Genomic DNA, 13,599 nt, shown 5'->3' with positions numbered 1-13,599 from the left:
TCAATAAAATATATTTTTTTAAAAAATATTTTTTAAATTGGGCCCCTGTCTCACACCATACACAAAAATGAACTCTAGGTACAGTAAATATTTAAATGTGAAAAAGCATCTCTGTTTTTACAGATCCCTTTTAAATGAATCTTTATTTAATTTCTTTTTCTATTTTTGAATAGATCTTAACGTTTATGTGGTTCAAAACTCAAAAGCAGCAAAAAGTATGCAGTGAAAAAGTCTTCCTCTCTCTCTGATCTTCAGTCAGGAACTTCACCGCCTGGAGACAGTGGGTGTTAATCTCTTTCCCGTGTGTCCTTTCAGAGGCAGTTTTGATGCTTTAAAAAGCAAACACAAACACACGCACACAATAGGAATAATTGTGTTTCAGAAAAATGTATAGATGGATTATCTTTGTGATCTTTGGGTAGGAAATATTTTTTTAAAAGACAATATACACCAAAAGAAGCACAAATGATAAAAGACTGATAAATTTGGCAATAAAATTAAAAAGCTAGTTTTCATGAAAAAGTACCACAAAACAAGATGAAAAACAAGCCGCTGGGAGAAAATGTTTGTAACACAGGTAACTGATACGAAGAAATCACTGTGATATAGGAAGAATTACAAATCAATAAGAAAAACGATTCAATAGAAAAATAGGGCCAGGTAATTCACAGAAGACAAATCCTGAAAGATGCTTTGTCCTCACCAATAACCAGGGAATGCAAGTTAAAACCATAATTGTGCTTCACACTCATCAAATGGGCAACATTTAAACATCTAACAAAACCAAGTGCCGGCCAGGGTCTCGGATGCCCTGCTGGCGATACAGCCAGTTTGAAAAAACAATCTGAAACAGAGGGCAGCGTTGTGCACAGCTGTACGTGGCAGCCCTGGCAGATCAAGGTGGGTGAACCCAAGCCCACAGCTCAGTAATTCCACTCCGAAGTATGTGAGCTGAAAACACACCACATAGGTGCACAACCAAGTATGCAAAGAATGTTCTAGAAGCAGGATTTGTGGAGGCAAAAAATAATAATAATAATAAAATGGGAGCTCCCTGCATATCCATCAGCAGGAGACTAACTACAGGCTGTACAAGTCTACAGCCTGAGAAATAATCGAGGGAAGCCATTTAAGCCAACACAAATTTATCTCACCATGTGGAGTGATACAAATTACAGGAGCACGCCAACAGGATGATGCATTTATGGAAGGCTTAAAAGCACACAAAATGATACCGTAGAGCACTAATAGATAAAAACTCAGGTAGTGAAGATTGAAAAAATTCGTGAAAATGAAAACCAAATTCAGGATGATGGTCAGGGGGGCGGGGGAAGGACAGGGGGCGGGAATGGAAGCCTGTCGCTGTGCGGAGACTATTTTTCAAGCTGAGCAGTGGCATTATGCAATTCATTACACCGCTCCGTGCGTCCCAGTTCCTTCTCTTTCCCCCGATGACCTGACAGGAGTGCTTCCCTCTCCTCCTGAAGAAGAGCCCCCACCCCACCCCCGTGTTCTTCAAGGGCTGAGCTCCCGCAGGTAGCCCCGCTCCTGAGGGGTCCGTCCACAGTCTATGTAAAAGCGTGAGGCTTGGCCCTGGCCGTGGTTCTCTGGCTAGAGCGTCAGCCCACGCCCTGGAGGGTCGCAGGCTTGATTGTCAGTCAAGGGCGTGTGCCTGGGTTGCAGGTTCGATCCCCATCCCATTCAGGATGCATGCGGGAGGCAATCCATCATAGTTTCTCAATCTCTTTCTCTCTCTCTCTCTCTCTCTCTCTCTCTCTCTCTCTCTCTCTCTCTCTTTCTCTCTCTCTCTCTCTCTCTCTCTCTCTCTCTCTCTCTCTCTTTCTCTCTCTCTCTCTCCATCTCCCCCCGACCCCCTCCCCCCACAAGTTCCTTCCACTCTATCTAAAATCAATGGGAAAATATCCTCATGTGAGGATTAATAACAACCGAAAAAAGCCATTTTCTCAAGACAAAACTCCAGGAACTTGAAGGATGAGCCCCAGCACCTTGGCCTTTCCCGTCCCTCGTCTCCCACACAGTCTGTCTGTCCACAGATTCGATAACATCCAGCTGCAAAACACGTCTGAGTTCCCACCACTCTCCTCCGCAGCCAGCACCCTGGGCCAAACATCTGTGTCTCTCTCCTGCTGACCTGTCTCCCTGCTCCTGCATCCATCCCCCTACAATCTGTCCTCCACGTCGCAGCCAAACGAGCTTCTAGAACTTAACGCAGACCGCAGCACCCTCCATGGAAAGCCTGCCACAGCGAGTGAATTATTGCCATCCACAAGAACACAGGTGAACACACACACACGAGGTTGAATGAAAGAAGCAAGACAGAGAGCACTGTAGGGCTGTAGGATTCCTTTGTGTAAAACCCAAAACCAGGGAAGACAAATATGCTATTGTAAGTCAGGAGGGCCCGGCCAGTGTGGCTCAGTTGTTGAATGTCAACCTATGAACCAGGAGGTCACGGTTCGAATCCCAGTCAGGGCACATGCCCAGGTTGTGCATTCAATCCCCAGTAGGGGGCTTGTAGGAAGCAGCCGATCTGCGGACTGAAAGGTCCCAGGTTCGATTCCGGACAAGGTCATGTACATTGGTTGCGGGCACATCCCCGGTAGGGGGTGTGCAAGAGGCAGCTGGTCGATGTTTCTCTCTCATCGACGTTTCTGGCTCTCTATCCCTCTCTCCTCCTCTCTGTAAAAAAAAAAAAAAAAAAAAAAAAAAAAATCAATAAAATATATTTTAAAAAATAATAAAATTTATAAATAAATAAATAAATAAATAAATAAATAAATAAATAAATAAATAAATAAAATAAGGCCGGAACCTGTTTGGCTCAGTGGATAGGACGTCGGCCTGCGGACTGAAGGGTCCCGGGTTCAATTCTGGTCAAGGGCTTATACCTTGGTTGCAGACACATCCCCGGTGGGAGGTGTGCAAGAGGCGATCGATGTTTCTCTCTCATTGATGTTTCTAACTTAACTTTGTCCCTCTCAATTCCTCTCTGTAAAAAGTCAATAAAATATATATATATATATATATATATATATATACATATATATATACATATATATATATATATTTTTTTTTTTTTTTTTTTTAAAGAAATCAGGAGGCTGAATACTGTTCCTTGATCTGAATGCTGGTTGCAACAGGGGCATTTTGGTTCATAAACAAATTCATTAAGCTTACCTACAGTTATGACTTGTGTACTTTGCGTACTATATTTCAACACAAAACATTCGCGTGTTTGTTGTGCAGACTGCTCGGCCGCCAGCTGTGGCTGCAGGAGCAGGGGTCTTGCCTGCTTGTTGGAGTCACTGCACGCCCAGAGCTGGGTGGGCTGCGGACACACAGGAGGCGTGGCATTCGGGAAGGATGCAATTAAAGCCGCCAGAGCAGCTGTGGGAGGACCTAGGCGGCAATGGCGTGACCCTCAGGGGGATGCCTGGATTCAAACCTCCTCCTCCCTCCCTCCACTCCAGCCCACCGACCTTCTGGAACCTTCCAACTGCACTCCCACCTCGGGAACTCTCCACTTGCTATTCCTCTGCCAAGACACTGTGGAAGGCTTGTGATTGAGGGGTGCCATGGTCTGGTTTAAGCTGTCCCTCCCCCATTTCCAGTGTCCCCCTCATCCCTTCAAGTCTCACTCCCTGCTTTCTTTCTCATCCATCGCAGCGCTGATCACTCTCTGAGATTCCAGATAGTCCACTTGTTTATTCATTGCCTCTCTCCCCACCTGCTGGTTTGCGAGGAGCGGGATTCCACCCCTCAGTTATAATCGGTTATAATCACCGCCCTTCAGGGCTGCAGGTGCTGCTGCCGCAGGGACCCCTGCACTCGCAGACAAGGGCCCACCCACATAGACACCCGAGCTGCCCCTGCCCTGTGCCAAGGTGCCCCCAACCACCTCCCCCAAATCCAGCGGACGATCTCCAGCTGGAGCCGCCCCCCGGCTGGCGGGCGCCAGCTCCTGGCAGAGGGGCCAGCGTGTAATTAGAAACTCCTCAAGCTCCCTAATTGCCGGTTCTTCTCCCCCAACAGGAGGCTGGTGCTATTCTGAGCAGCCCTTGTTGCGGCCGCCTGCTGCGGCCTGTGGAGGGGGGCAGGCTGAGAGCAGAGCCAGGCGGCCCCCCAGAGGTCAGGGGGGCCTGCACAGTGGAGAAGGTCTGGCAAGCAGCCAGAGACCAAACGTGGCACCGAGAGGGCGGCTGAGCCTCAGTCCGGTCTCTCCGTGGCCTCCTCCCCCCACCTCCCTCCAGGCCCCCTGCCCCCACCCGTGCCCAGAACAGTGACACCAAAGCGGCCCATTCATTCTTTATTCGGGTAGCATAAAAATCACTACAAAAACTTTACAAAAGAGCCCTCAGGAGCTGATGCCACCCCCCTCAGCCCCCCCGAGACCCCGGGCCGAGGAGGAAGAGGAGAGAGGAAGGAAAGGGAGTCCGGGCAGTGTGGGCATCACGAAGGACCAGTGGGGGAGGCTGGCGGGCCTCGGGCAGGCGATGGCAGGTGCAGAGCAGGACGAGGCTGATGGCCGCAGTGCCTGACCCCAGGACAGTGCTCTGCCCCTGAGCCACCCCGGGGGGGGGGGGGGGGGGGGCATCCCTCCTCCCCCAGCCAGGGCATCCGGCCCCTCCTTTCCGCCCTCGGGGAAACAAAGGTGAGTAAGGAACAAACCCACCTACCTTGCTGACCAAAGGGGGTCCACAGCTGCCCCTCCCCCGGCCCCGCCCGCCCCCCCAAGAGATGGAAAGAAGGCTCCTCCCTCCCCGGGCTGCCCGCCCCGCCCCGGCCCCGCCCCCGGCCCCGCCCCCGGCCCCGCCCCTCGCCCCACAAAGCCGTTCGGAAAGAGTCCCGTGAATTGAGAGGCCGGCCCAGCAGGGGCCCAGGATGCTGGAGCCCGCCGCCCTCACTTGGGGCTGCCGAACTGGGGGTAATCCTCCTCCGGCAGGGGCTCCAGTTTCAAGCCCGGGCCGAAGGGCTTGTCGCCGCGGGCGAAGGCGCTCAGGTCCTCGAAGAGGTCCCTGCTGTCCGGGGAATCCTGCTGCTCCTTGCGCTCCCGCGGCGCCCCCGGGTTGGGGTTCCGCACGCTGCCCACGAAGAGGGGCAGCCCCGTGGTGTCCTCGAGGATGAAGAAGAGGAAGGGGCGGTTCACGCTGAAGGTGGAGAGGGACATGCGGGACATGGCCAAGCTGGTGGCCGCGGCCGCCTCCACGCCGGCCTCGCTGAGCTCCATCGTGGACTGGTGCTGCACGCTGGACACCACCAACCTCTCGTCCGAGATCCCGCCGAGGTCTGGGTTCTGAAACAGCTCCTGCAGGCCTGCCCCGGGGTCAGAGGGAGCCGGTCAGCGGTGCCTTCCGCCCCGCAGGCTGCCGGCACCTGCCCGGGCGGGCGTCCGGCATCCTGGCCAGGAGACACCTTGCGCCCACAGATGCCTGGTTAATTCCCACTTGATCTTCAAGGATCAGCTTAAAGGTCACTTCCTCCAGGAAGCCCTCCCGGACCCCCAGCTCCAAAGTCCAGGCAGGTGCCTCTTCCATGTTCTGAGGGAGCTGGAGAGAAGCCCTCTGTTCTGTTCCGCAGGCTGGATTCTAAGTCCCAGTTCCTCACCCGCCCTCTCCATGACACTGAGCTCTTTGTCCATGGAGGGCTCTCCTGCCTCCCAGGCTCTCCGCCTGGGATGCTCTGCCACACAGTCGGGCAGAGCAGGTGGTCCTCCTTCCCTGGACCACCCAGCGCGTCCTAGGACAGACAGTCCCGGGACTCACCTCAAACCCTCTCGCCCCCGTAAGCCTCAAAAAAAAAAAAAAAAAGGCCAGCCGAAACCGGTTTGGCTCAGTGGTAGAGCGTCGGTCTGTGGACTGAAAGGTCCCAGGTTCAATTCCGGTCAGGGGCATGTACATTGGTTGCGGGCACATCCCCAGTAGGGGGTGTGCAAGAGGCAGCTGGTCGATGTTTCTCTCTCATCGACGTTTCTAGCTCTCTCTCTGCCTCCCTTTCTCTCTGTAAAAAATCAATAAAATATATTTTTTTAAAAAAAGCCAGAACGCAAGGCTAGCTTTGGCTCCTCACCCACGCTGCCCAACCTGGCCGAGGCGGCTGTCCCAGGCGCCTGCTTACCCAGCTGGCTGAGGGTGGCCACGAGGTCCAGCTGGTGTTTCAGGTGCAGCTTGGGCAGCTGGACCTTGGTGAGCCTCTCCCGAAAGAAGGGCTGGTGCAGGGCGTCCCAGCTCAGGTTGGCCAGCACCTGGGACACGTTCCACTCGAAGTAGGTGGGCACGATGACCACGAAGCTCATGTTGTTCTTAAAGGGGAAGTGAGCCACCTACAGACAAAGGAAGGAGACAGCGTGAGGACCAGAAAGCACCGGGGCGGAGGGGGTCTGGGCCAGCGTGTGCTTCTGAGGCCGAGGGACCGGGGTCCCCGTCCATCCTGCTCAGGCCTGCGCTCCGCCTCCCCGAGCCTCCCATCCTCCCCTGCGAAGAGTGACAGATCCTCCCTTTCTCCAACCGATGGACGGAGAATGACGTAAACTGCACCTGAGGCCGGACATTCCTGAGCACCGGACCACCCATCAGCACCTGCCAAACACCCTAAGCCCCCGATTCCTAAGTCCCTAGGTCCCTAATCATAGGCCTTACACGAAACCACCAATCAGCGTGTGCCGAGTGCCCTAAGCCCCGTCCCCTCTCTTTCCTCCCCTTAAAAGGTGCCTGAATCCCAGCTTTTCCTCTTTTTCCCCTCTGGAAGCAGCCGGCAGCGGTACTCTTCTCTCCAATAAAGCTTGTGTCCTGGTCCCGGTCTCCGGCCTCTCTGTTTCATCTTTCAAGGAGGGATAACCCTACCTCCCCACATTGCAGGTCGGCGTGTGGCCCAAAGGGGTAAGACTTGTTAACGGTGTCTGTCTAGCTCTTCACCGCCACTGCCTGCTAGCCCTGCGACTCGGGGTGAAGCACCCCAGTGTCCCCCTCTCCGATTCCCCATGCAGACAGTGCACTTGGGTTGCTGGGTTTCAAACAGCCCCGGGTCCTGCAGGGCAGCTGCTGCAAAGGGTGGCCCTCGCTCCACCACTCTCACTTCCACGGGAGCTCTGCCCAGCCCTGCCGCCCGGGGAAAGATTCCACGCGAAGGGGTTTCTGTAGCTAAAAGAGGACGGAGACCCCGGTCTCGGCGGTCTCCGGCAGCTTGGACTCCGAGGCTCTCAGCAGGCCCGGAGGGTGCTAAGGCCCCAGCATCTGGCTGCCTGGCCTGCCTGCCGAGGGCCTGAGACCAGCAAGGTCAGGCAGCAGGAGGAATGGAGACCACGGGGGAAGGAGGTGTGGGCAGGACAGAGCCTGGCGGGAAGGAGCGGCAGGAAGGAAGCTGGCGGGGTGGTGCACCAGACCATCCTCCTTTCGGGGTGAACTGGAGAGAAGCTGGGATGCTGCTCCCAGGGCCAGCCCGTCCACAGCCCCCCCACACCGGAGGGCTGCCGAAGCGGATGTGGTCTGTGTCCTGCTGGCCTTGTGATACTACCCAATGCTGCCCTCTCCGCCACGGGCCCCGGGGTCCGTGCCTACGCCAAGGGGACCACGTGTAGACTGGAAGCAAGGGTGCCCACCCCTGAGAGAGCCTGGCATCGCACTCCATCCAATCAGAACGTCCCGTCAGGATGCTGGCACATGCATCCCAATCGGATCCCTCCTTCTGAGAAACTCCGCGGGAGAGCGCAGGTCGTGTCTCCCAGGCCGGGGGGTGCTAAGGCCCCAGGTGGCTCCATGGCTGCTGGGGTGCCCACACCCCATGGGTCCTTGTACAAAAGCCCTGGGAACTAGAGATCACCTGGGTCTCCACTCAGTGCCCTCTCCTCAGAAAATGCTCCCTGGCCGCTCTATCTACCACAGCACCCCTAAGTCCCCTTTTAAAGGTGTTTTCCTGCCGAAACCGGTTTGGCTCAGTGGATAGAGCGTCGGCCTGTGGACTGAAAGGTCCCAGGTTCAACCGGTCAAGGGCATGTACCTGGGCACATCCCCAGGATGGGGTGTGCAAGAGGCAGCTGATCGATGACTCTCTCTCATCGATGTTTCTAACTATCTCTCTCCCTTCCTCTCTGTAAAAATAATCAATAAAATATATTTTTTAAAAAGAGGTGTGCAAGAGGCAGCTCATCGGTCGATGTTTTTAACTCTGTCACTCTCTCTTCTTCTCTGTAAAAAATCAATAAAATATATTTTAAAAAATAAATAAATAAAAATAAAGGTGTTTTCCCTCATAGCACTTATCACGCCCTGAAACCATCCTGCTGGTGTCTGTGAACTTGCGTACTTGGTGTCTTCCCACCTGAGAACAGGGATCTGGGCTCCCCTGTGTTCCACCAACAGCCCAAGGTCTAGCACAGTGTCTGCACAGAGCAAACGCCCAGTATGGTTTTGTTGAATGAATGAATGAATGAATGAACATCAGAGAGCCTGGAGCCTCTGTCCCCCTCGGTGGGGGCACAGTGAGACCTCTCATAGCCACGCTCCCAGGGACCTAGCTACCAGGAAGGTGAGGGAACCCCTCCCCACCCCGGTGCCCGCCCCATTGCCTGCTGCTCCCTCCCCCCGCCCAGCACGCAGGCCGGCCTGGCCAGTCAGGCGACCTGTACGGAGGGCTGCTCCAGCAGCGTCCAGCGCAGCGGGTACATGGGGGCCTGCATCATGTCCACCGGCACTGCGAACTGCCCGTCCAGGTGGAACGTCCCTCTCTGCGTGAGGCTCGGGTCGAACTTGCTCTTCCAGAAACCTGCACCGGCAGAGGGCAGGGCCGGACAGACTGGACCAGGGTGGGTTCTCCGCCACCCGCCTCTTCCCCGGCCCACCCAGAACCCGTTCCAGGGACAGAAGGTGGGGGCCACGACCCCAGAGGGTGCTGGGCCAGCTGACACCTAGTTGATCTCAGATCTCTTTTCTGTGGAGTTTTAAATATCCGGATGTGGCCGAAACCGATGTGGCTCAGTGGATAGAGCGTAGGCCTGCGGACTGAAGGGTCCCGGGTTCGATTCCGGTCAAGGGCATATGCATCGGTTGCGGGCACATCCCCAGTGGGGAGTGTGCAGGAGGCAGCTGGTCGATGATTCTCTCTCATCAATGTTTCTAGCTCTCTATCCCTCAACCTTCCTCTCTGTGAAGAATCAATAAAATATATTTTTTAAAAAATCCAGATGTGCATTCCCCCCGTACCCTGCCGTGCTCCTGGGAGCCTCCCCAGGGTCTTTTCACCCCGGGTTTCCTTCTAGGGTGCCCTCTCCACAACAGCCCCATCGGTTCCCGGGCCCCTCCCTGCCACTACCTGCCTCCAACCCTCCGCCCTGAGGAGGAAGCTGAGGGCCGCCCCGCCTGCTCAGCCTACGGGCGGGGGAGGAGCTGCCGGGTGGGGAGACCTGGGAAGAGGAGCCATCCGCGCACCCTGGAAATGGATGACGTTGAGGAGCAGCAGCACAGTGTCATCCGCCATCTCCGAGAGGAAGTCCTCGATCTTCCCCTCCGTGGTCTCCTTCACCCATTTGTTGATGTTTGCCAAGTCCTCCCCCTTCTTCCCGATCAGGTTGATGGGCTTCGCGCCGAAGAGGTGCTCCGACTGCGTCAGGAAGTCCTCTTTGATGGGAAATCCTACGCAGGAGGGACCGCGGGTTGTCCCCGGAGCTCAGGCTCCACAGACAACGATCCAAGCGGCTGACGCCAAGCTCACCTCCCTCGCCCCGTCCGCCCCACAGCACCAGCGAGCGAGGGGGCTCCCCGCCACCCGCACCCACCTTTCTGCAGGTACATCCGAGCGGCCATTCGGAACGCGCCGGGGCCCAGGTCCTGGCAGAGGCGGCTCAGCAGGTGGGGGAGGCAGGGCCCTGTGTCTGTGTGCAGCACCTGCTGCAGCCTCTGCAGCGTCTGGTTCTGGGCACCTGAGGGGACCGATCGCTGTGGCCAGGCTGGGGCTCGTCCCCACCACCCCTGCCCCCCACCCCCAATCCCTCTTAAGCTAAGGTGACCGGACATCCCGCTTTTTAACAATTTGTCCCGCGTCCCACGGCATTTTAAAAAAGTCCCGATTTTTGGAAAGAAATTGGGACTTTTTAAAAACGCCGAGGGACACGGGACAAATTGTTAAAAATTGGGATTGTCCCGCCAAAAGCAGGACATCTGGTCACCTCAGCTTAAGCACCCACAGTGAGCACGCCCCTAAGACCACATACTCTCCTCGCGTCCACTGAACTGGTCTGAGTCACAGGACCCCCACGTTCAACTTTCACGCCTGCTGCTGCTAGTCTGGGTGACCACGCCTCGGGAAAACTGTCACTCCTCTCTGAGCCTCCGTTTCCCCCAACGAGACCCTCCAGTCCAATGGGCACGCTGTAGCTACCAAACTCTTGCCTGCAAGTCCCCAGAAGCAGATCCTTGGGCCCAGTTCCTGGGCACCTGATTCACAGAGACCTGAGGTGGGCCCAGGGGTCTGCGTTTTCACCACATGTGACCCGGACGGAGGAGTCATCTGAAGCAGTGAGCTCCCACCCGCCTCCCAGCTCCGGACAGGCGCTGCCGCCGTACCTAGGGCCAGGTGCGACAGCGCCAGGGCCACACTCAGAGGCGACAGGATGAGGTTGGGGTGGGCGGAGCTCTGGGCCACCTGGGAGAACAGGTCTGTGGTGAAGGCCATCATGGCCTTGGCCAGCCTGCGGGTCTGCTCCGGGCTGGGGGCCTCACTGCAGTCTCCTGAGGCCTTCTTCGGCTCCCTCTGGCCCGCAGGCTCCTGCAGGGATGTGTTGGGGGTCAGTGGAGGCCACGGGTCCCTCGGTTCTGTGTGGAAGACCTGCTTCACAGCCCCTGGGCCTTGTCCCAGGCCTGCCTGATGGATACATTCTGGGGCCTGGAGGCCTTCCTCTGCCCCTCACCCTTCCTCTTCAGCCCTCTGCCTCAAGGCCACGCCCCCAGGCCCCTCACCCCTGCTGACGGCTCCCCCCTCCCTCGGGCCCGCCCACTTTTTCCCAGCCCCACCTGGTTGTACCTGGTTGACCAACTTGAGGAGGCTGAGCGGGGGCAGCTTCTCCTGGCTCGGCCCGGTCACTATCTGAAGAAAGGAGGAAGAAAATGGAGCGGGATCCTCTCCACAGGCCCCCCACCCCGCAGGAGCCACAGGTGCGGCCCCTCAGCCCTCTTCCCGGTACCTGCTGGCTCATGGGCTCCACGGCGCTGGCTGGAGAGAACTGTTGGAAAAGGGGTGAGGAGAGGAGGGGGAACCCCCTCAGAGCCAAACCCTCCTGCCCTTCTCTGCCCCCTCAGACCTATGGCCTCCATACCCATCGGTCTGGGGCGGGGGCAGGGGTGGTGGGGACGAGCCCCAGCCTGGCCACAGCGATCGGTCCCCTCAGGTGCCCAGAACCAGACGCTGCAGAGGCTGCAGCAGGTGCTGCACACAGACACAGGGCCCTGCCTCCCCCACCTGCTGAGCCGCCTCTGCCAGGACCTGGGCCCCGGCCCGTTCCGAATGGCCGCTCGGATGTACCTGCAGAAAGGTGGGTGCGGGTGGCGGGGAGCCCCCCTAGCTAGTGCTGTGGGGTGGACAAGGTGAGGGAGGTGAGCTTGGCCTCCCCTCCCTACCCAGACCCAGCCTCCTGCCCAGACTCACCACTGAGCAGGGCCCTTGCAGGCAGGACAAGCTGAGCACCAGGAGGCCCCGGAGCAGTGCCATGTTCCTGTGAGGGGCAGGAAGCGCGGTTGCCAACTGGCCCCCCCCACACACACACACACACACTGTCACCCCCAATGATCTCACTGGCCACCGGAGCCAAGCCCCTACACTAAGGTGACCAGATGTCCGGATTTTTAACAATTTGTCCCGAGTCCCTCAGTGTTTAAAAAAGTCCCGATTTTTACCAAAGCCTGTTTAGCTCAGTGGATAGAGCATCGGCCTATGGACTGAAGGGTCCCAGGTTCGATTCCATCAAGGGCATGTACCTTGGTTGTGGGCACATCCCTAGTCGGGGGTGTGCAGGAGGCAGCTGATTGATGTCTATCTCTCATCGATGTTTCTAACTGTCTATTCTGTTTCTAACTGTCTATCCCTCTCCCTTCCTCTCTGTGAAAAATCAATAAAAATATATATTTATAAAAAATAAAAAAAAATTTCCCGATTTTTGGAAAGAATTTTTAACAATTTGTCCCGCGGCCCACACCCTTTTTTAAAAGGGCACGGGCCGCGGGACAAATTGTTAAGAATTGGGACAAATTGCCAAAAGCGGGATGATCTGGTCACCTTACCCTACACCCACCATGGAATCCCACCCACACGATCCCTGGCCGGCAGAGTCCCTAGCCATCATCGCTGAGGGCAACGCCAGCTACAGCACACAACCCCCAAGATGCACCGGCAGCAGCCCTCAGCTCCCGGGTGGGGGTCGGTTCATGGGATGGAAACCACATCAGAGCGGAGTAAGCCCTCCTCCTCCGAGGCCTGGCACTGAGTCAGACCTGGGTGTGCGTCCAGGCGGACTCTTGCCAGAGGCCCCGGGACATCTCCCATAGCCCTCCGGGCCTCTCATCTTATAGAACGGTGGCACAGGCCCCCACCTCCTCCCCCGGGTATGGGGAGGACCAGATAAGACGACGTTTGTGAGCCCGGAGTGCGAGGCCTGGCCCCCGGTCATGGCTGCTGCCGCCTAGCCAAGGCCCCTCTTCTGAGGCCCGCCTTGTCCCGGGGCTCCCTCCCCGCAGCTCCTGTCCAGCCGGCCCCTCTGCTGGCTGGTCTGGGTTGGCCTTGCCCACAGGGTGGCAGGCCCCGGAGGCCCTGAGGTGTCAGCAGGGGTGGCGGGGGGGCCCCCAGAGCCGCCTTGTTGACCCAGCGGCAGGCAGAACCCGATGAATGACTCCGGCCAGAGCCACCTTTGGACTTTTGGGAAACGCTGCCCCAGGCTGCCTCCTTCCGGGAAGTCTGGCTCTGGCCTCAGAGCGGGTCTCACACACCCCACCCCCACCTCAGGGCCTGTCCTTCTGGAGGATCCTTCTACTACCCCTGGCTCCTCCCCATCACACCCGGGGCCCTCGGCCGAGGTTCTGATCCCCAACCTGGACCTTTGAATCTTTCTGGTAAGAAATGACTTTCCGTTTTTCAAGTCCCAGAGAGCCTTCCCCTGAACCACCTCCACCACCAACACCACCTCCACCACCACCACCTTTCATCACCCGAGGAGCCTGGGAAACAACAGGCTTCTGAATAAATTCAGCTGCACGTGGGCAGCTCCCACCTCCTCTCCCACCCGGGAGCAGGCCATTAGCTCTCCCCTCCTACCTCGAGGCTCCTCTCTCCGAACGCGATGTCCCTCCGGGATACTTGGGTGCTCCCCACGCTCTGCCCGGCTCCAGCCAGCCCCGCCACCGCCGAGCCCTCCCCTCCCACCGGGACCTTTGCTCTCAGCCAACCCCTGTGCAGCTTGCTTTCTCCTCTGGTAAATATTGACCCGCACATCCGATTAAACATTGATATTGGGGCCGGAAGCCCCTTTCCCACCAGGGCATCTCGCCCTGAGACAGCCCAGTGTGGGTCCCACCTGAGCCCGGAGGACGGAGGTTCAGGAGG

General features: G+C 57.1%; 1 protein-coding gene across 3 annotated transcripts; it reads right to left on the bottom strand.

The window, feature by feature from the left end:
* Window positions 1–4,314: 4,314 nt before the first annotated feature.
* On the bottom strand, window positions 4,315–13,423 carry SERPINF2 (serpin family F member 2). 3 transcript variants are annotated; one of them, XM_084862981.1, is made up of 10 exons: window positions 13,312–13,423; window positions 11,653–11,719; window positions 11,192–11,230; window positions 11,032–11,094; window positions 10,575–10,776; window positions 9,788–9,931; window positions 9,441–9,644; window positions 8,636–8,778; window positions 6,136–6,340; window positions 4,315–5,334 (listed from the first exon to the last, which is right to left on the bottom strand). In XM_084862981.1, exons 2-10 carry the CDS (start codon window positions 11,713–11,715, stop codon window positions 4,922–4,924), a joined length of 1,476 nt encoding a protein of 491 aa, XP_084719107.1. In that variant the 5' UTR covers window positions 11,716–11,719; window positions 13,312–13,423; the 3' UTR covers window positions 4,315–4,921. The 3 variants fall into 3 exon arrangements, with proteins under 3 accessions (XP_084719107.1, XP_084719109.1, XP_084719108.1); XM_084862983.1 differs by lacking the exons at window positions 11,653–11,719; window positions 13,312–13,423 and having other exon boundaries at window positions 11,022–11,094; window positions 11,192–11,393; XM_084862982.1 differs by lacking the exons at window positions 11,192–11,230; window positions 11,653–11,719; window positions 13,312–13,423 and having other exon boundaries at window positions 11,022–11,176.
* Between the last annotated feature and the right edge of the window lie 176 nt (window positions 13,424–13,599).

Source organism: Pipistrellus hanaki (genome assembly GCF_964339955.1).
Source record: "Pipistrellus hanaki genome assembly, chromosome: 16".
In the NCBI taxonomy this organism is placed as follows: Eukaryota; Metazoa; Chordata; class Mammalia; order Chiroptera; family Vespertilionidae; genus Pipistrellus; species Pipistrellus hanaki.
This window is presented reverse-complemented; position numbering and strand designations above follow the sequence as displayed.